The 23690-nt window shown below is 41.3% G+C and overlaps 1 protein-coding gene across 1 annotated transcript in view; it reads left to right on the forward strand.

The window, feature by feature from the left end:
- Positions 1–18452, forward strand: part of LOC129851019 (synaptoporin-like) — a 44699-nt gene extending 26247 nt beyond the window's left edge. The window contains exons 3-6 of the mRNA XM_055917176.1: positions 15696–15823; positions 16364–16562; positions 16763–16954; positions 17043–18452. Of these exons, the coding sequence (XP_055773151.1) occupies positions 15696–15823; positions 16364–16562; positions 16763–16954; positions 17043–17300 (777 nt within the window). The 3' untranslated portion in view covers positions 17301–18452. The remainder of the gene's footprint in view (positions 1–15695; positions 15824–16363; positions 16563–16762; positions 16955–17042) is intronic.
- Positions 18453–23690: the final 5238 nt, after the last annotated feature.

Genomic DNA, 23690 nt, shown 5'->3' on the forward strand with positions numbered 1-23690 from the left:
CTACACACAATACTCTACAAATACAAAGTCAAAACATGTTTTTAGAAATTTTTGAAAATGTATTGAAATTGAAATACAGAAATATCTCATTTACATAAGTATTCACACCCTTGAGTCAATACTTTGTAGAAGCACCTTTGGCTGCGAGTCTTTCTGGGTAAGTCTAAGCGCTTTCCACACCTGGATTGTGCAACATTTTCCCATTTTTATTATTTTTAAAATTCTCAATTTCTGTCAAATTGGTTGTTGAGCATTGCTAGACAACCATTTTCAGGTCTTGCCATAGATTTTTAAGTAGATTTAAGTCAAAACTCAGCCACTCAGGAACATTCACTGTCTTCTTGGTAAGCAATTCCAGTGTAGATTTGGCCTTGTGTTTTAGGTTATTGTCCTGCTGAAAGGGTCTGGTGGAAAGAAGACTGAACCGGGTTTCCTCTAGGATTTTGCCTGTGCTTAGCTCCATTCTGTTTCTTTTTTATTCTGAAATACTCTGCAGTCCTTAATGATTACAAGCATAGCCATAAAATGATACTCAGTAATGTGTTGTATTGGATTTGCCACAAACATAACCCTTTGGTATTTAGGACAAAAAGTTAACCACTTTGCCAAATGTTTTGCAGTATTACTTTAGTGCCTTATTGTGAACAGGATGCATGTTTTGGAACATTTATATTCTGTACAGGCTTCCTTCTTTTCACTCTGTCAATTAGGTTAGTATTGTGGAGTAACTATAATGTTGTTGATCCATCCTCAGTTTTCTCCTATCACAGCTATTAAACTCTGTTTTAAAGTCACCATTGGCCTCATGGTGAAATCCCTGAGCGGTTTCCTTCCTCTCCGGCAACTGAGTTAGGAAGGAGGCCTGTATCGTTGTACTGACTAGGTGTATTGATACACCTAGTCACTATGTGAAGTGAAAAAGAGCTCCTATAGGACGGGGGCACAAATAATAATATAATAATAATCAATAATTTTGCTCTTTATTTAACAATCTTATGTATAAACCTTATTTGTTCATCGAAAATTGTGAATAACTCACCACAGGTTAATGAGAAGGGTGTGCTTGAAAGGATGCACATAACTCTGCAATGTTGGGTTGTATTGGAGAGAGTCTCAGTCTTAAATCATTTTCCACACACAGTCTGTGCCTGTATTTAGTTTTCATGCTAGTGAGGGCCAAGAATCCACTTTCACATAGGTACGTGGTTGCAAAGGGCATCAGTGTTTTAACAGCGTGATTTGCAAAAGCAGGATACTCTGAGCGCAGCCCAATCCAGAAATCTGTCAGTGGCTTCTGATTTAAATTCAATTTTCACAGAACCGCATGTTGCAATTTTGATGAGGCTCTCTTGTTCAGATATCGGTAAGTGGACTGGAGGCAGGGGCATGAAAGGGATAACGAATCCAGTTGTTTGTGTGATCCGTTTTGGGTACCTGCTTAATTGTGCACCCAACTCACACAGGTGCTTCGCTATATCACATTTGACATTGTCCGTAAGCTTGAGTTCATTTGCACACAAAAACTCATAAAATGATGGAAGTACCTGTGTGTTGTCCTTATTAATGCAGACAGATAAGAGCTCCAACTTCTTAATCATAGCCTCAATTTTGTCCCGCACATTGAATATAGTTGTGGAGAGTCCCTGTAATCCTAGATTCAGATCATTCAGGCGAGAAAATACATCACCCAGATAGGCCAGTCATGTGAGAAACTCGTCATCATGCAAGCGGTCAGACAAGTGAAAATGATGGTCAGTAAAGGAAACTTTAACCCTAAGCTCGTCTCTCAATTAAAAAAAACATGTCAATAATTTGCCCCTTGATAACCAGCGCACTTCTGTATGTTGTAAAAGCGTTACATGGTCGCTGCCCATATCATTGCATAGTGCATAAAATACACGAGTTCAGGGGCCTTGCTTTAAAACGTTGTTCAAGCTGTCAGGGATTCCCTTGGCAGCAAGAGCCTCTCGTGGATGCTGCAGTGCACCCAAGTGGTGTCGGGAGCAACTCCTTGCTCCGGACATATTGGCGTTACCACTCCAATATGTCTCCCTGTCATGGCTTTTGCGCCATCAGTACAGGTACCAACATGAGCAGCAGCTACGTTTGGCTACATACGAACCGTTAATGGAAGTTTTTTCGCTGAACACTAGATGGTTGAATTTTATTTTTGGCAGTGAAACGAGGCTACTCTGGTGACAAAAAAACTCACCCTGTTGAAAAATATAAATGAACTGTTTGAAAATGTGAAGAAAAAAAATTAATATATGTATATATTTTTATGTGTATCACATTTTTATTTGGCGTACCCCTGACAGCAGACGTGTACCCCAGTTTGGTAATACCTGGTGTAGAGAATCATTGTGAAATATATTTTCCATAACCAAAAATATTGTTTTTTCAGCTGTTTGAAGCTTGTGTACAAAACTGAAAGTAAAAGAGGTAAAAACAAAAATGAAGCACGGTAAGCATAGCAATAGCCACATAGAACAGATCTACCGCTTCTTAGACTTGCTTTGAAGTAGAATGCTAAATCTATAACTCACATTTCTATGGAAATTTGGTCGGATCGCCCAAAAAGTTACATATTGCCACTTTAACACTATCAAAGTTTCACTCTACTGTAGGAATTGTGCTTGAATCAATGCAATATTAGCCACTTTCAATGTACCGAAACAAAACTGTGCAAGACTTAGTATGTAAAACTAACTGTGCAAGAGATTTTGTTGTAGGCAGAGGGCATTGGAGTAGGATTCTATTGCATTGACAGGCATGACTCTACACAGGCCATACGCCATAACTGCAGTTGGCCTATATGCAAATAGCCATTGCCATATATGGATGTTTACAGCATGAGCGGTCAGGAGTAGATGCGCTTGTTTTGAGATCAAAGCGAGAGCTGCATGTAGCCACCTGTGCACATTTGTTCATATTATTTGCTAGTTAGTGAGTTATTAGCCCAGTTATAGCAAATTTCTAGTCAACATTGGGGGAGTGGTTGCGTCCTACAGGAGCACAAAATATATGCATTTCTAGCCATCTTCGAAAGTGAGTCAAGTAAAGAGCTTTTTTATGTCATAAAGGGGCAATGTTGTATTTTGAGACAGTCTTGAATAAGCTTGTAGGGTTCTGTATTTATTTTCTTAGTCAACCTTGTGTTCTGTTTCGTTGTGTTCGTGAACGTAGCCCTGTTTCTTTGTGTTGTTAAACATAGCCCTGTCTTTCATTTTTGTTCCTTGATTTCACCTGTGTTAGTTGGTCTCATCAGCTCCTTATTTAGTTCAGTTCATTCAGTTTGTGCCTTTGTGAGGTATTGTTCATTTTGACTACTAAGCCTTTTCCTAGCTCGTTTGTGAGAACTAGTTATAGCATTCAGTCCTAGTTTTGATTCACCTGCCTGTTTGCCTACCTGTGTATGACCGTTGCCTGCCTGTGACCACGATTCCTGCCTTCTGCGAAGGCGAAATAAACACCTGTCGCGCTCTGCATGTGAATCTACACCTTTTTCTTCCTGAGTATTCATAACAAAGCTAAGTAGCTAAAAGGCAGAGAGTAGCATAATCTGTCTGAATCTTTGTAATAACAGTATGGGAATAATGATTAATTTTATTTTGTAAAATGGTTTCTTGCATCAAACAACACAACCTTTTCAGTCACCTCCTTGTCTGGATGACAAGTGGTTATAAACAGATTAAAGTCAAGCCCAGCATGTTTTTTTTCTAAAGTCTCCGGGAATGTAGGCCCACATTGAACACCAAACATTTACTTCTACTGTAGACTGGGTGATAGAACAGCTATTTCCATGTAAAAATGTTATGGGATGCATTTTTTTTCAATTGTTGTTGATGATCGGCCTCCCGGGTGACGCAGTGGTCTAGGGCACTGCTTCGCAGTGCTAGCTGCGCCACCAGAGTCTCTGGGTTTGCGCCCAGGCTGGGCTGGGTTCGCGGCCAGGCTCTGTCGCAGCCGGCCGCAACCGGGAGGTCCGTGGGGCGACGCACAATTGGCATAGCGTCGTCCGGGTTAGGGAGGGTTTGGCCGGTAGGGATATCCTTGTCTCAGTATGTAAAATGTAATGAAATGTAAAAATATATATATATATAAATAAATGTAATAAAATGTATGCACTCTACTGTAAGTCGCTCTGGATAAGAGCGTCTGCTAAATGACTAAAATGTAATGTAAATGTAGGCTACTCTCAGTGGTGGAAAAAGTACCTAATTATTATACTTGAATAAAAGTAAATATACCTCAAAAGAAAATGACTCGAGTGAAAGTGAAAATCACCCAGTAAAATACTACTTGAGTAAAAGTATTTGATTTTCAATGTACTTAAGTATTAAAAGTAAATGTAATTGCTAAGTTCAGAAGTAAAAGTATAATACATTTCAAATTCCTTAAACTCAGCAAAAAAAGAAACATCCTCTCACTGTCATCTGTGTTTATTTCCAGCAAACTTAACATGTGTAAATATTTGTATGAACATAAGATTCAACAACTGAGACATAAACTGGACAAGTTCCACAGACATGTGACAAACAGAAATGGAATAATGTGTCCCTGAACAAAAGGGGGGTCAAAATCAAAAGTAACAGTCAGTATCTGGTGTGGCCACCAGCTGCATTAAGTACTGCTTTGCATCTCCTCCTCATGGACTGCACCAGATTTTCCAGTTCTTACTGTGAGATGTTACCCCACTCTTCCACCAAAGCACCTGCAAGTTCCCGGACATTTCTGGGGGGAATGGCCCTAGCCCTCACCCTCGCCCTAGCCCTTACCAAACGTGCTCAATGGGATTGAGATCCGGGCTTTCGCTGGCCATGGCAGAACACTGACCTTCCTGTCTTGCAGGAAAACACGCACAGAATGAGCAGTATGGCTGGTGGCATTGTCGTGCTGGAGGCTCATGTCAGGATGAGCCTGCAGGAACGGTACCACATGAGGGAGGAAGATGTCTTCCCTGTAACGCACTGCGTTGAGATTGCCTGCAATGACAACAAGCTCAGTCCGATGATGCTGTGACACACCGCCCCAGACCATGACGGACCCTCCACCTCCAAATCGATCCCGATCCAGAGTACAGGCCTCGGTGTAACGCTCTTTCCTTGGACGATAAACGTGAATCTGACCATCACACATGGTGAGACAAAACCGTGACTCGTCAGTGAAGAGTACCTTTTGTTAGTCCTGTCTGGTCCAGCAACGGTGGGTTTGTGCCCATAGGCGACATTGTAGCCGGTGATGTCTGGTGAGGACCTGCCTTACAACAGGCCTACAAGCCCTCAGTCCAGCCTCTCTCAGCCTATTGCGGACAGTCTGAGCACTGATGGAGGGATTGTGCGTTTCTGGTGTAACTCAGGCAGTTGTTGTTGCCATCCTGTACCTGTCTCGCAGGTGTGATGTTCGGATCTACCGATCCTGTGCAGGTGTTGTTACACGTGGTCTGCCACTGCGAGGACGATCAGCTGTCCGTCCTGTCTCCCTGTAGCACTGTCTTAGGCGTCTCACAGTACGGACATTCCAATTCATTGCCCTGGCCACATCTGCAGTTCTCATGCCTCCTTGCAGCATGCCTAAGGCACATTCACGCAGATGAGCAGGGACCCTGGGCATCTTTCTTTTGGTGTTTTTCAGAGTCAGTAGAAAGGCCTCTTTAGTGTCCTAAGTTTTAATAACTGTGACCTTAATTGCCTACCGTCTGTAAGCTGTTGGTGTCTTAACGACCGTTCCACAGGTGCATGTTCATTAATTGTTTATGGTCCACTGAACAAGCATGGGAAACAGTGTTTAAACCCTTGACAATGAAGATCTGTGAAGTTATTTGAATTTTTTTTAGAATTATCTTTGAACGACAGGGTCCTGAAAAGGGACGTTTGTATTTTTTAGTATGCAAACCAGACAGCACCATTTTCTTGTTTTTTATTTACTTACGGATAGCCAGGGGCCCACTCCAAAACAGACATAATTTACAAAGCATTTGTGTTTAGTGAGTCTGCCAGATCAGAGGCAGTAGGGATGACCAGGGATGTTCTCTTGATAAGTGGGTGAATTGGACCATTTTCAGCCACAGTGTTCACAGAATTTTCACAACGTTTAAGTTTGCCCTCAGCAGACCTGAAATTTGCTCAGTGCCAAAAAGAATTAGAGCGAACATTGGAACAGGCTGCAATTTGTTGTGCATCCCCCATGCTTCTGCAGCGTCATCACATCGACTGTTCTCAAGGCCTGAGCGCCCATTTTGATGCAGGAAATATCGTCCCGTCTCCAGAAGCAGGCAATCCGAGTGATTCCTATGACGAAGATTCAGGATAATACATTATGGGGAATTGTGTGTAGATTGCTGATTATTTTGATTTATTTGGTACATTTTAAGGTTAAGGCTGTAACGTAACAAAATGTGGAAAAAGTCAAGGGGTCTGAATACTTACTGAAGGCACTGTACCTCTTTTCCCTCCTTCAGGGAGCATTAGTTACAGTCATATGTTTTCAGATCAGTGTGTATGAAGGAGAGGATACAAAGAAAGAACTATTGAGATGCATCTTTGGAGTGCATATCTGAAGTAGTACAACATACTTTCTGCAAACCACGGAGGCAAAAACAAAGTAATAATCCAACAAGTTATAGGCCCATCGCTCCTCGGGGAACATAGGCCATGGACCACTGCTGTCCATCACACTCTGTTCTGGGCAGTTCTCTCTGATTTCTTCCATCCTATGTCTGTTTTGTTGATGCCCGAATCAACCGTTCATCCCTTGTGGATTCCAGGTAAGAGATGGTCTTGTGATGTTGGAGGGGGGCTTTTGGAGAGTATGTCTGATCCGTGACACGTTCTCCTCCTCGACGATACGTTTTTCAATTTCAATTAGAAGAGGCAGCCCGGGTGAAGTAAAAGGGGATGTAGGGATGTTTGGGATGTAGCTAGTTCTCTTTCTGTCGACAAAATATTGTACTCATCTGTTACTCTAAACCAAGAAAATCTCCTTGTTCATTATACATTGTGAAAAACTTTCTTCAAGATCAATATCTTTGTAGGAGGAGAGCTTGACACACTTTCTTTCCCCAGGCTATCTCCATGACCTTTGCCCACAGCCCTCGGCCCTCACCTCCAATTCCAGACCTGCAGGCCCACAATGCAGCTAAGGGTCATTCTCTTCAGTACTTTAATGGGAGGTAGATTGTAATGTGATGGCAGAGGAAATGTGTTACATAATTTATCATTGGATCTGGATACATATACTGTACCTGGTTTGAGATAGATAGTGAGATGATAGATGATGTTCAAGGCTGAGTTTGGAGCAGAGCTTCTGTGTGCAGTGGTGTAGACTACTAGGAGTGATATAACTTCCTCCAAGCTGCCAAGTCCAGTTTTTTAACACTAATCTGAATAATGAGGTGTAACTTCTATATACCTTTTCATAGGTATTAAAAAACATCTCACTGGAGAACTACAGAAAGGAAGATGTTCCTTCAAAGGGATGTTTGATCTTTTGCATGCTTTCTGTCTTTAATTTTGTTGTCATTACATCATGAAATATACCAGATACAAATGAATACATGAAATCCAAGTTTTTTTGGGAAGTGCGTATCTGAAGTAGTACCATATACTTTCTTCAAACCACAGAGGCAAAAACAAAGTAATAATCCAACAAGTTATAGGCCCATCGCTCCTCGGGGAACGTAGGCCATGGACCACTGCTGTCCATCACACTCTGTTCTGGGCAGTTCTCTCTGATTTCTTCCATCCTATGTCTGATTTGTTTATGCCTGATTCAAGTTAACATCAACATGTGTTCCGTGGACGCCCTCTTTTTCAGTTTCCCCTGTTGGTTCTAGGAAAGAGATGGTCTTGTGATGTTGGAGGGGGGCTTTTGTCTTTAATTTAGTTGTCATTACGTCATGAAATATACCCGATACCAATCAATACATGGAACCACAGTTTTTCCCCTATAGCTGTAAGATTCTCTTCCACCATTGCCACAGAGGGTTTGTATTTTTACAATGGCAATGATAACCTATGCGATATTAAACGTCAGACCTGCATTTGTCACAGCCTGTGATTTCTCCCTATTGTCCCAGATAGAGTTGGTAACACCCCATTAGTCCTGGCCTCAGATGAAGGACCATTTTTTGTTTCTTGAAACTTTCTTTGTTCTTTTTAAAGCAGATTCAGCCACCCTTTTATATCTGAAATCCAGTGGCTGCTGGTGGGGGGAGCTATAGGAGGACGGACTCATTGGAATGGCTGGAGTATCATTGGAAAGGTATCAAATAAATCAAACATATGGAAACCACGTTTGACTCCATTCCGTTAATTCCATTCCAGCCATTATAAAGAGCCCGTCCTCCTATAGCTCATCTCACAAGCCTCCTCTGCTGCAGTCCCCTGGAACTTAGGGTTCGGGAGCACAAAAAGCTATTGCATTACTACTATAAGGACAGGATGTGTGCTAAATCACATTAAATGTTATTGTTTCTCATTCTACAAACAACTCCCTTAGGTTTTATTATTATGATGATGGTTATTATTAAGGTACTCCAATAGGGGAGAGTGGGGTAAGTTGTTTCTAGGAAACCATACACAAAATGAATAATTTGACGAAATATTTAGGAAGAGGTCATCATTTAATTGAGTCTGTGAAGGAAGAAAACCACATGGAAAAAATGGTAAGCAAGTTAGGTCTCAAAAAAGTATTTTCACCAAGTCAAATTAATGTATTGTGTTAGAGGTTTCATGATGCTTGTGTGTAAACCAAAGTAGATAAGAGTGTTCTATTTAGCAGTTGGAGTTTCTATAAGCTTCAATATGAGGTCCTAAACCTAGCATGAAAGTGCATCATTGTAGCTGTGTGGGCTAATATCGTCAAAATGTTTGCCTTGGGGTAAACTGAGCCAATGGTATGGGGTATGTTGCGCCAATGGCAAGTTGAGAAAATTGATGTGTTTTCTTCCAAGGCGTAATGCTAGGCATTATCGGTAGGATATGAGGTAACAACAGGGCCTGGCCTATGTTACAAGTGTAAAAACAAAAGTACAAAGTGTTTGCTAGGTGTTAAGCCTGTGTTAAAATATGCTTAATATGATTAAGACAAAAACTATTGTGATTGTGTTGAATTGTGTTTGGGAAATAAAAATAGACATGGTTTTTAAAAGCTACTGGTAATATTTCTGTCATGCCTGCTCCCGCTCGAGCGCCAGGCTCCCCAGCATTGCGCACTCCAGCCATCATCATTACGCAGACCTGCCTTCCCCCCGTTACGCGCATCAGCAATTATTGAACTCACCCAAACACCTCTGTCATTACCTTCCCTATATCTGTCTGGTTCCCTGCTCTGTTCCCTGCTTCTGCATTGATTGTCCTTGTATACCCATGTACTGACGCTGCTCCTGTCTTGTTTCATGTCTGTTCCTGATTAAATGTTTGACTCCCGTACCTGCTTCTCATCTCCGGTGTCGGTCCCTACAATTTCATTCATTACAGAAATGTGTAGGCAGTGTAACTTACCCTGTCCTGCGGCTTAATTTGCCCCATACCTGGGGTAAGTTGTGCCAAGAGACCTCTTTTATTGGACAAGCTATGTTTTCAAAACTGTATTGTTTACATTAATTCTGATTTATTTCCAGGGATACGGACGGACGAATGTGAGTTTAGAGGATGCCAGGAGAACGCTATCTGCCCCAATGCATAGTGCCAACTGTAAAGTTTGGTGGAGGTGAAAAAATGGTCTAGGGCTGTTTTTCATGGTTCGGACTAGGCCTCATAGTTCCAGTGAAGGGAATCGCAGCATACAATTATATTCTAGATGATTTTGTGCTTCCAACTTTGTTGCAACAGTTTCGGGAAGGCCCTTTCCTGTTTCAGCTTGACAATGCCCCCATGCACAAAGCGAGGTCCATATAGAAATGGTTTGTCGAGATCGGTGGGGATGAACTTGACTGGCCTGCACAGAGCCCTGACCTCAATTCCATCAAACACCTTTGGGATGAATTGGAACACAGACTGCGAGCCAGGCCGAATCGTCCAACATCAGTAACCAACCTCACCAATGCACTTGTGGCTGAATGGTAGCAAGTCGCCGCAGCAATGTTCCAAAATCTAGTGGAAAGCCTTCCCAAAAGAGTGGAGGCTGTTAGAGTAGGAAAGGGGGAACCAACTCCATATTAATACCCATGATTTTGGAATGAGACGGTCAACGAGCAGGTCTCCACATAATTTTGGCCATGTAGTGTAGAGGTCGACCGATTTATGATTTTTCAACACCGATACCGATTATTGGAGGGCCAAAAAAAAACGATACCGATTAATCGTCCGATTTAAAAAAAAAATATATATATATATATATATATAGATAAATAAAATAATAATACATATATATTATTTTTGTGATAATGACAATTACAACAATACTGAATGAACACTTATTTTAATATAATACATCAATAAAATCAATTTAGCCTCAAATAAATAAGGAAACAGGTTCAATTTGGTTTAAATAATGCAAAAACAAAGTGTTGGAGAAGAAAGTAAAAGTGCAATATGTGCCATGTAAAAAAGCTAACGTTTAAGTTCCTTGCTCAGAACATGAGAGCATATGAAAGCTGGTGGTTCCTTTTAACATGAGTCTTCAATATTCCCAGGTAAGAAGTTTTAGGTTGTAGTTATTATAGGACTATTTCTCTCTATACCATTTGTATTTCATATATCTTTGACTATTGGATGTTCTTATAGGCACTTTAGTATTGCCAGTGTAACAGTATAGCTTCCGTCCCTCTCCTCGCCCCTACCTGGGCTCGAACCAGAAACACATCGACAACAGCCACCCTCGAAGCATCGTTACCCATCGCTCCACAAAAGCCGCGGCCCTTGCAGAGCAAGGGGAACAACTACTCCAAGTCTCAGAGCGAGTGACGTCACCGATTGAAACGCTATTAGCGCGCACCCCGCTAACTAGCTAGCAATTTCACATCGGTTACACCAGCCTAATCTCGGGAGTTGATAGGCTTGAAGTCATAAACAGCTCAATGCTTGAAGCATTGCGAAGAGCTGCTGGCAAAACGCACTAAAGTGCTGTTTGAATGAATGCTTACGAGCCTGCTGCTACCTACCATCGCTCAGTCAGATTGCTCTATCAAATATCAAATCATAGACTTAATTATAACATAACACACAGAAATACGAGCCTTTGGTCATTAACCTCTCTAAGGTACGTGGGACGCTAACATCCCACCTGACCAACATCCAGTGATGGTGCAGGGCGCCAAATTCAAACAACAGAAATCTCATAATTAAAATTCCTCAAACATACATGTATTATACACCATTTTAAAGATAAACTTGTTGTTAATCCCACCACAGTGTCCGATTTCAAAAAGGCTTTACGACAAAAGCATACCATGCGATTTATGTTAGGTCAGTACCTAGTCACAAAAAACAGCCATTTTCCAGCCAAAGAGAGGAGTCACAAAAAGCAGAAATAGAGATAAAATGAATCACTAACCTTTGATGATCTTCATCAGATGACACTCATAGGACTTCATGTTACACAATACATGTATGTTTCGTTCGATAAAGTTCATATTTATATCCAAAACTACATTGGCGCGTTATGTTCAGTAGTTCCAAAACATCCGGTGATTTTGCAGAGAGCCACATCAATTTACAGAAATACTCATAATAAACATTGCTAAAAGATACAACTTATGCATGGAATTTTAGATCCACTTCTCCTTAATGCAACCGCTGTGTCAGATTTCAAAAAAACTTTACGGAAAAAGCACACCATGCAATAATCTGAGTACAGCGCTCAGACACAAAATCAAGCCATACAGATATATGCCATGTGGTGGAGTCAACAGAAGCCAGAAATAGCATTATAAATATTCACTTAACTTTGTTGTCTTCATCAGAATGCCCTCCCAGGAATCCCAGTTCCACAATAAATCTTTGTTTTGTTCGATGAAGTCCATCATTTATGTTGAAATACCTCCTTTTTGTTCGCGTGTTTAGCCCAGTAATCCAAATTCATGAGGCGCGATCACTAGGTCCAGATGAAAAGTCAAAAAGTTCCGTTACAGTCCGTAGAAACATGTCAAATGATGTATAGAATCAATCTTTAGGATGTTTTTAACATAAATCTTCAATAATGTTCCAACCGGAGAATTCCTTTGTCTTCAGAAATTAAATGGAACGCAAGCTAACTCTCACGTGAACGCGCATGGTCAGCTCATGGCACTCTGGGAGAGACCTTACTCAATCCCCTCTCATTTGCCCCCATTTCACAGTAGAAGCCTCAAACAAGGTTCTAAAGACTGTTGACATCTAGTGGAAGCCTTAGGAAATGCAATATGACCCCCTTTCCACAGTATCTTAGATAAGCAAAGAGTTGAAAAACTACAAACCTCAGATTTCCCACTTCCTGGTTGGATTTTTTCTCAGGTTTTTACCCGCCATATGAGTTTTGTTATACTCACAGACAGCATTCAAACAGTTTTAGAAACTTCAGAGTTTTCTAGTCAAATCTATTAATAATCTGCATATCCTAGTATCTGGGCATGAGTAGCAGGCAGTTTACTCTGGGCACGCTTTTCATCCGGACGTGAAAATACTGCCCCTTACCCCAAAGAAGTTAATATGGTCGAATCCAGAAACTATCATTTCGAAAACAAAACTATTATTCTTTCAGTGAAATAAGGACCCATTCCGTATTTTATCTAACGGGTGGCATCCATAAGTCTAAATATTCCTGTTACATTGCACAACCTTCAATGTTATGTCATAATTATGTAAAATTCTGGCAAATTAGTTCGCAACGAGCCAGGCGGCCCAAACTGTTGCATATACCCTGACTCTGCGTGCAATGAACGCAAGAGAAGTGACACAATTTCATGGTTAATATTGCCTGCTAACCTGGATTTCCTTTAGCTAAATATGCAGGTTTAAAAATATATGCTTCTGTGTATTGATTTTAAGAAAGGCATTAATGTTTATGGTTAGGTACAGTGGTGCAACGATTGTGCTTTTTTCTCAAATGCGCTTTTGTTAAATCATCCCCCGTTTGGTGAAGTTGGCTGTCTTTGTTAGGAAGAAATGGTCTTCACACAGTTCGCAACGAGCCAGGCGGCCCAAACTGCTGCATATACCCTGACTCTGTTGCAAGAGAAGTGACACAATTTCCCTAGTTAAAAGAAATTCATGTTAGCAGGCAATATTTACTAAATATGAAGGTTTAAAAATATATACTTGTGTATTGATTTTAAGAAAGGCATTGATGTTTATGGTTAGGTACCCGTTGGAGCAACGACAGTCCTTTTTCGCAAATGCGCACCGCATCGATTATATGCAACGCAGGACACGCTAGATAAACTAGTAATATCATCAACCATGTGTAGTTAACTAGTGATTATGATTGATTGATGTTTTTTATAAGATAAGTTTAATGCTAGCTAGCAACTTACCTTGGCTTCTTACTGCATTTGTGTAACAGGCAGGCTCCTCGTGGAGTGCAATGAGAGGCAGGTGGTTAGAGAGGTGGACTAATTAACCGTAAGGTTGCAAGATTGAATCCCCGAGCTGACAAAGTAAAAATCTGTCGTTCTGTCCCTGAACAAGGCAGTTAACCCACCGTTCCTAGGCCGTCATTGAAAAAAGGAATGTGTTCTTAACTGAATTGCCTAGTTCAATAAAGGTGTAAAAAAATAAATATATATATTTTTAATCGGCTAAATCTGTGTCCAAAAATACCGATTTCCAATTGTTATGAAAACTTGAAATCACCCCTAATTAATCGGCCATTCCGATTAATCGGTCAACCTCTAATGTAGTGTATATGGAGACATCTTTGTTAGAAAGAATACTATATTTCCCTGTAAAAAATGGCTTGTCTTACCCCACTCCCTACTAACTCTCATATCTCCCTCAATGATTTTATCTGAGACATCACAGTTTTATAACACCTCTGTACGTAAGCATAGTACAGCCACTGGCAAGAGGTCTGGATCTTTATGGCGTAGGTTGCGTGATTGCCCTGTTACTTCAGGGCTGCTGGGTCAAGCCCCACTCTAGCTGGTCTTCCTCAACTGCTACAAAATTATAATTCTTTCCTAATGAAACTCTCCTTGTTGGGTCTGTGATTGTGGCTATTGTTTTCTCTAATGGCAGCATTTCCTCAGACTCATTTAGGTCTGGTTTGAGTGGTGTTTCTGTGCACTTACAGTACCAGTCATAAGTTTGAACACACCTACTCATTCCAGGGTTTACTTTATTTTTACTATTTTCTACATTGTAGATTATTAGTGAAGACATCAAAACTAATGAAATAACACATGGAATCATTTAGTAACCAAAAAAGTGTTAAACAAATCAAAATATATAAAGAAAAACTCTTTGGTGGGTGGGTACTCCAGACATTGCTGTCAGTAGCCGTAGCCATGTCACTGCCTCTTTGTCTAACTGCAGTGAGAATCCACCACAGAGAGAGTGGTGCTGGATATGAATTACCTGTATGTGTGGGAGGGGGCCTAATTGAAATTGGGCACTGCTTTGCCTGCTGGAAGACCAACAAAATCCTTGGGAGGGATTAGATCTGCACGCTTGGTGTTCTTGTTTATCTTTGACTTAACAACGGATGGATGCATAAATAATTGGGAGGAAACTACAACAAGGCCCTTGTGTTCTTAGTGATCACAATGTCCTCTCAGACTTTCAACAGATGAGTCATTAAGCCCATTGCATTCAAAATGCTGTTTTTCCTGTGTTCTGTATCATATTGCACAACAGCTGATGAAACTAACACTGTAAAAATGTGAAAAAATGTGATCAGTGTTATTTCCTCATAGTTGCTGGTTGAAAGTACAATTTACACAGGACCTTCTAACCAGCAGGTTTTGCATGGTTGGAGTTTTGGCTTGCCTGTTGACATCACCAGTGGTATAAGTTCCATGCAGCCATTTTTATCTCCATATCGAATCATTTTCAGTTAAAGGCATACTTTGGGATTTTGGCAATGAGGCCCATTATCTACTTCCCCAGAGTCAGATGAACTCGTGCTGTTTCACGAGCAAATGCTAACTAGCGTTAGCAGCATGCAGATATTCATAGACTTCCAGTCATTGCGCTAACACTAGTTAGGAGAAAACTGAAAATCAGCTGTTATTGGTAGAGAGGTTTGGATCTCTGTCTTATTGGTCTAACTAATTTCCCGCCCAGTGATGTCACCATCCAGGCCAAAACTCCATCCCACCAAAACAGGCTGAAATTTCAGGTGGTCTTTTCAAACAACTCATTATTACCATCATTTTCACAGTATTATTCCAACCTCAGTGTGGAAATATATATAACACACAGGAAAATCTCATTATTGACTGCACTAGGCCTTTAATGGACCAATAAAGACAGTTCCAAGGCTCTGCCAAAACAGATCGTTTTCAGGTTACATACTGTAGGCCTCTCACTCAGACCACTCTAAGCTAAATTCTTGATTGTGAAATTGTTCTTTGCTAAACAGCTAATATATATATTTTTTTTATCTTTTAATAGAAAACTATTACAGTAAGGTACATGTACATAATTGTTAACCAGAAATTATTTGATATTTTAAAAAAACAGCTGCATTGGGCCTTTAAATAATCCGGATAATTACTCCTGAACAGAGTTCCAATTGAATAATTTTGTTGTTTTTGTTTGTTTGTCTCTCAACAGCTTTTTGCCATTTTTGCATTTGCAACATGTGGAGGCTACAGTGGGCAGCTGCGGGTTAGTGTTGACTGTCAGCTTGACAAGGCCAGCAGCAACCTCAGTATTGGCATCGATTTTGCTTATCCTTTTAGGTAAGACACTTTCTAGTAACATTTAAGACACATAATAGTAATGCAACTCGAGGACAAATACGAGCACATTTGGGTTAGAGGTATTCTTTCTCAATTTCCAGCGCAGCCCCATGAATGTTTAATGAACCCAAGGAGAATAGGAGCCATCTCCAACTCTGTTGCTCCTCATTCAAATTATTTAGCTGTCTGTGTTTCTGTGTGTATGTGTGTGCGTGCACGCATGTGCGTTTCAACACCAGCCTAGCGGGATAATATTTGAGACAATTGCAGATGTCATTTCTAACACCATATGCAAGATTTAGTCTAGCCAATTAAGATCCATCTGTGTGGCACTCTGAAAGCTATTATGCAGCAAAACAAAGTGATAGTGATTAGCACCAGACAAGATGCTTTCAGTGGTAGCTTTGCTAATATTCACTCGAGACACAAAATAAGATCATCAGCAGTCTGTTGATGTCTTTTTTGACAGACTTAATCTCTCCATTGTTTAAAGAGTGGCTACAGGTGTTTTAGACTCCTCTTTTCTCCACTCTGTGGCAGGTTGCACCAGGTGTCTTTTGAGGCTCCGCTGTGTGATGGGAGGAGGAGGGAGAGTCTCTTCCTCATTGGGGACTACTCTTCCTCAGCTGAGTTCTTCGTCACCATTGCTGTGTTTGCCTTCCTCTACTCCCTCATGGCCACCATGGTCTACATCTTCTTTCAGAACAAGTACCGCGAGAACAACCGAGGCCCTCTCATTGTGAGCTGCTCACCTTTTCCGTGTTCAACCTCCACTGATTATATTTCCTTTTGACTAAGATAGTATGCTATGTGTTTGTACTGCTTCCATGCTGCAATATATTTTGTATAATGTACCCAGTCCCTGCACCTTTCACATCTGCTGATTGTGCAAACAATAACTTGATCACTATTCAGTAACATGTCCCCCTCCCCTCTCAGGACTTCATAGTGACGGTGGTGTTCGCCTTCATGTGGCTGGTCAGTTCTTCGGCCTGGGCTCAGGCCTTGTCGGACGTCAAGGTCACCACAGATCCAGATGAGGTGCTGGAGCTCATGTCTGCCTGTAAGGTCATGACCAACAAGTGTGGCTTAGTGCAAGGACCCCGTTGGTCAGGCCTTAACACCTCTGTGGTACGACAGACTGTGAACCACACACTACCACACCACAACACACACACCACATGTTTGTTTTGTTGTGATATACTCTGTCTCTCCCCAGGTGTTTGGCTTCCTAAACTTCGTCCTGTGGGCAGGAAACATCTGGTTTGTTTTCAAGGAGACTGGCTGGCATAAGGGAGGACCTGCTCGGTACGCTGGAGCACCGCCCGAAAAACAGGCCGCGACCTTCAGCCAGCAGCAGCCCTACAACCAGGGCAGCTTCGACCAGTCAGGAGGCTACAGCGGCCAGGGAGACCGGGAGCAGGCATCAGAATACAGTCCTGTGGGCGAACCCACCTCCTACTCTAATCAGATGTAGACTTGCAGTCTGATTGGCACATAGGTGTTCTATAAGGGCAAATTCAATCAGGGGTTAAGGAAGGAAGGGGTTGAAGGGAGGGAGGGGGCAAGAGGGGCTAGCTCAGTTTGATCCTCTGATGCATCACATTGTTGGTGTCCTGTTTGTGCAAAAACATAAAAAATGTGTCCAAATGACCTACATGCAGTTCTTAGGTAAAAATATTCTGGTGCCAGAAAAGGTAAGTTGTCGATTGATACAGTTCCACGCGTTGTATTTCAAAGTATTGTACAAAATCTAGATTTTGGTTATGTTTTTAGATGTTGTTTTCGTGAATGTTGTATTGCCTGTGGCTTGAGTCTGTTTACAGTTTATCTTTTTCTGTGCTAGGTGCAATGTCACAGACCTTTTTAACTAGACGTCTTTTATCAAACTGGTTTGTACTGTCGTGGAAGAGAAATGTGGTCTACAATTGTATAATTCTTGAAGTTTCCTATATAGTCTTGACAAAGTGCATGAAGTTGTGCTATGTGTTTCTATGCTTGTTTGTGCACATTCTAATTATGAAACTGTCAGGATTTAATCTCAGCGTTACAGCAAGGTAACAGTAGCAGTTTATTCCTCATTATTAGAATTTTATTTCATAGCTTGTATTGATTTATATTTTTCCAAGACATCCTTTATAGTATACACTATATTTTAATAAATGTTTTTATTTTTTATATTTAGAATGATTATTTAAATTGTATCAAGTTTCATTTCACTGCACTAAGGAAGAATTGTACCTTTCATGGCAGATAACCTTTCATTACACAAGATGCCCTTGATCATAAATGGGTTTTATGTATTGATTTGTGAGGAGTTTTTGATGTTGGTGTTAACAATAGTAAATGGGAAATGTGTTTGTACCCGCTCTGTTTACAAATGGTCGCTTTTGATTCAAATTAAATAATCATTTCATACACATCCTGGAGCTAGCTAGCTAGACCCCAGTGAAAAAGGGCCAGAAGAACTTAGTTGCAATTAAAATAGTGAGCTCTGCCAAGCTTGTCTGTATAACCATTCCTGAACACCCTCCATTTTATCCGTCATGTTTTCTCTGTATTGAATTCTATAAACAAAGTAATTCAGGTTTGTACAACCTTTCAATGAATAAAAATAAGTCTAATGAGACGATGTCTGATATTGATGATGGTAATGAATTAACCATGTGTCTTGAGCGTCAAAGCATGTGGTAAAAAAAAGAGTCTATGTATGTACTTGCTCTTCTGTCCGTGTAACATTATAATTTGAACAATTTGAAAACCATTTACCAGTATTTGTAATCTGTTTATGATTACTGAGGGTGGAGGATATTTTACAAGCATTTTGAATAATGCTATTGGACAAGTCCATATTCATGGTATGTTATTTTTCTCTCTCTCAGACATTTGCACAAAGAGTGTCTTAGGGGACATGGGTAGACTGGCCAGTATCCCTAATGGGCCAGGCTAACTCCAGCATAGAGGTACCTGATACACCCCTTACCCTGCCCCGACCCAATGCACCAGGCAGAGCACCACCTTTAAACACACCTCAGCTTGGTTACCATAGGGATGGGAGAATGGGCAATGAACGTCTGTCAGATGGTTGAGCAGAAACAGCATTTCCCAGAGAGAGGCAGTCAGTTAAGTCTGTGGCCCTTTGTTTACTGTTACCAGAGTGAAGGAATTCTACTAGCAAACAAACAAACCTAATCCCAGACTTTATGTCTCAATAAAGAAAATTATCAGTGTCCAGTAAACCTGAATCAGCAGACAGGAATCGCTGGGTAATGAGTCCAGCAGTCATTTGTCCCCAAGCTTTAGAATGAAAGGTATCTGGCTGAATGTATTAGTTTAACTTGGGAATCTAACAATGAGCATCTGACCTGACAACAGAGATTCCTTATTGCTATTCTCAGGGAACAGCACTTACGTATTTAAGATGATCCAATCTGGAGCTCAGATTGACTATTACTTTGGCCCTAACAAACAGCACCTAAGCGGGCTTGGTCACAGTAAGGCTAGTGTTTGCCTAAGCACACCTGTTGCCAAGTGACCTGTTCTACACTAAAGCTTCCTGTTAATTTGGGTGGTTCAACATGAAACCAAAGAACACAAGTAAAATAGGATTTCAAACATTAGTCAATACAGCTTCCAAGGTGTCGAACAGGTATGTGAACCTATTGTACCATTACATGTTAACCTTTCTATACCAGTGTCCAAGTCGGACTATGTGGGAGTGTGCCATTGCTATCAGTTTGCGCACAAAAAAAAAAAATAATCGTATGGAATATTTCTCTCAAATGTTGTGCACACATTTGATTGCATCCCTGTTAGTGAGCATTTCTCTTTTGCCAAGGTAATGTGTCCACCTGACAGGTGTGGCATATCAAGAAGCTGATTAAACAGCATGATCATTACACAGGTGCACCTTGTTCTGGTGAGAATAAAAGGACATTCTAAAATGTGCAGTTTTGTCACACAACCCAATGCCACAGATGTCTCAAGTTTTGAGGGAGCATGCAATTGGCATACTGACTGCAGTAATGCCCACCAGAGCTGTTGGCAGAGAATTGAATGTTAATTTATCCACCATAAGCCGCCTCCAATGTCGTTTTACAGAACTTGGCAGTACGTGCAACCGGCCTCGCATGTATGGCATACCAACGTGTATGGTGTCGTGTGGGCGAATGGTTTGCTCATGTCGATGTTGTGAACAGAGTGCCCCATGGTGGCGTTTGGGTTATGGTATGAGCAGGCATAAACTCATGACAACGAACACAATTGATTTTTATTGATGGCAATTTGAATGCACAGAAATATCGTGACGAGATCCTGAGGTCCATTGTGAGGCCCATATCTTTTAATGTATCTGTGACCAACAAATGCATATCTGTATTCCCAGTCATAAGAAATCCATAGATTAAGGCCTAATTTATTTATTTCAGTTGACTGATTTCCTCATATGAAATGTAACTCAGTAAAATTGTTGAAATTGTTACATGTTGCGTTAAGAAATTGAATGGTACGAATATGAAATGAAGGAAGAAAAGCTTTCCCAAAGAGAATGTGTCTGGAGAAATTCAAGAAACTGGTAAAAGCACTTTAGTGCAGTGAGAGTGAAGGGCTGTAGTCATGTGCTCTCTGTTTTCTTACCCCGGTAAAAGCCTGAAACTGTGAGTAACTTCTCTTACCCCGGTAAAAGCCTGAAACTATGTGAGTATGTCTATACTGAACAAAAATATTGACTCAAAAGAATGTGACTCCAGTTGAGCACCTGTATTTTCTCATCAGTTCAGACTACTATACTAATAAGTCTTAGGTCCATTCCAGCATGGCCATCGAGTGACTACCCTCTGACCACCATCATCATCAAGGCATCAGAGTGCCCTGCTGTGGTTGTGGAGGTGCACTGCATCTCTGGAGATTTTGGGGGAGGGAAAAGGGCACACTGAGCTAGTAGCATGGCCTTCCTGACTAAATGCAGTGTGGTGCTGTATCTGTGCTTCTCTCCCTGCTCCAATAGGCTGTGGCCATTAAGAACAGGACCAATGCACACCAGCCAAGAAGTGTTAACTCCTCTCTGCAGTCTCTTCTCTCCATCACACAAGACTGATGTCTCTCACTGGATATCACTCTTTTATCCCAACACACCCTGACATCCGAGATTATGAATAGAATATGTATAGAATAGAACATGTATATTCTCAGATGTCAGGGTGTGTCTGTTTCAGGGTAAAATAATTATATCCAGAGAGACATATGTGACAGTGTATACACTGTAATGACTGGACAGAAAAGTAGCAAATCATATAGGCCTAATCTCCTAAATTCACTCAAGGAACGTCATTGATTTATTTACGACATTTATTTACGATGCTGGGTTCCAGCATGTTCAATAATGTTAGCATTTTGTCATCTCTTGCACAGTCAAGAGTTGAAGCCAAAGTACAAGAGATTGATGATGAACGGGAGAGGAGGATAGCACTCAAAGACTTTCTGCTCCTCATCATCAGCCTGTCTGTCACTTCAGATCTGCTGCCAGAGATGTGGACAGCTACACTGTAGTCTAGGTTACTACACAACCAACATACCCTACTGTATAAGAAACATACAGTGTTTGCTCAATAGGTCCAAGACAGGCAAACCTCAAAATAAATTAAGATACAATGACAAAAGACAGCATTTTATGGAGCACTATGCTGCTTTACACAACAGAGACAAGACAGTGATATGCAGTCAGTTGACTGAGTGTGGTGCACGCACTAGTAAATTATGCTCCATCTCTATAGCTCATTAACTTGACAATGTTCTTTCCTTAGAAGACACGGCATCTCAGTCAATCTCCAGGCAGCAGGGTGCTCCCATTGGGCTCTACAGTGTGACTCGATGGAACTGTCTTATAATGATATCAAGTGAAACAAACAGCCACCCTCTCCCCCTCTCTTACTCATCAGAAACAAATGCTATTCTAACGCTATTCAGGGAGAATAATGATATTCAGTGCCAGGGGTAGCTGATATATACTGAACAAAAATATAAACGCAACATGTAACAATTTCAAAGATTTTACTGAGTTACATTTCATAGAAGGAAATCAGTAAATTTACATAAATTCATTAGGCCCTAATCTATTGGGAGCCAGGTCCACCCACTGTGGAGCCAGGCCCAGCCAATCAGAATGAGTTTTTCCCCACAAAAGGACTTTATTACAGACAAAAATACCCCTCAACAACCCTCCTCCCCCTCCTCAGATGATCCTGCAGGTGAATAAGCAGGATGTGGATGTCCTGGGATGGCGTGGGTACTCATGGTCTGCGGCAGTGAGGCCGGTTGGGCGTACTGCCAAATTCTCTAAAACGACGATGGTAGAGAAACAAACATTCAGTTCTCTGGCAACAGCTCTGTTGGACATTCCTGCAGTCAGCATGCCAATTGCATTCTCTCTCAAAACTTGAGATATCTGTGGCATTGTGTGACAAGACCTTCCCCAGCACAAGGTGCACCTGTGTAATGTTCATGCTGTTTAATACGCCACACCTGAGGTGGATAGATTATCTTGGCAAATGAGAAATGCTCACGAACAGGGATGTAAACACATTTGTGCACAACATTTGAAAGACAAGCTTTTTGGGCGTATGAAAAATTTCTGAGATCTACTATTGCAGCTCATGAAACATGGGACTAACACTTTACAAATTGCGTTCATATTTATGTTCGGTATATATAAAAGTAATCCCTTTAAATAAATGAATGTTAATGAAACCTGTACGCCCTTAATGGGAATTTGTTTTGCACACGAGTCATGGACACAAAATCCATAAAAAGCAATGGACATGTACTTAACAGTTGATGAAAATACAACATTCAAGTATATATACTATTTTGCATCCTTATACTGATTTGTCTACATACAAGACAACTTTAGACATCCAATTGCAAGATATTACCCTTTTCAGCAGCAGGACCTAAATTAAAGAATAAAAGGCTGTGTATTTTCTTGATCACCCATTTAGATATATGTTGTATCTGTTCCAGTCCAGGCTATTCTACTGATAGAAAAACCAGACTCATCCCTTATTTATTGAGATAGGGACATCTAGAGGTATAAAAGGAGGACAGCCTACCTAAAAAACCTGTTGGTTATTGCAGCCTGGTCTCATAGACTAGACGTAACATAGTAAAAGTATATCCAGGCCCCTTTGTGCTGTTGTCTATACCCTAGAAGTAGTGGTTCCCCTTGCTCTGCAAGGGCCGCGGCTTTTGTGGAGCGATGGGTAACAATGCTTCGTGGGTGACTGTTGTTGATGTGTGCAGAATGTCCCTGGTTCGCGCCCGGGTCGGGGTGAGGGGACGGTCTAAAGTTATACTGTTACACTATGTTGTTGTCTTAGGTCTCTTTATGTAGTGTTGTGTTGTCTCTCTTGTCGTGATGTATGTTTTGTCCAATTTTTTTATTTATCCCAGACCCCCAGCCCGGAACGTCCTGTGCCGGCTCCCTGCACTCGCCCTGAAGAGCGTGTCACCAGTCCGGTGCCACCTGTGCCGGCTCCACGCACCAGGCCTCCAGTGCGCCTCCCCAGTCCGGTACGTCTTGTGCCAGCTCCCCGCACTGGCCTGGCTCTTACTGCGTGTTATCTCGCTGTTCACGCTGGATACGTTCAGCCACGGGGTTAAACTTTTTAAGCGCAGCATAATCTCAGACACTCCTGCTAGCGGCTGGTCCTCTCTTTCTAGTTGACCGGAAAATCCCATTATGTGTGAGTCACACTCGTTAAGTCTTGGGTATAGGATTTCGGCTAAAACACATTTCTTGAAATAAATTATTTGCTGAAAGCAGGGGTTTGGCACTTCGTCTGAGTAAGGACAAACTATAGATACTCAGTAC

The sequence above is a fragment of the Salvelinus fontinalis genome, chromosome 3, assembly GCF_029448725.1.
Source record: "Salvelinus fontinalis isolate EN_2023a chromosome 3, ASM2944872v1, whole genome shotgun sequence".
Classification (NCBI taxonomy): Eukaryota; Metazoa; Chordata; class Actinopteri; order Salmoniformes; family Salmonidae; genus Salvelinus; species Salvelinus fontinalis.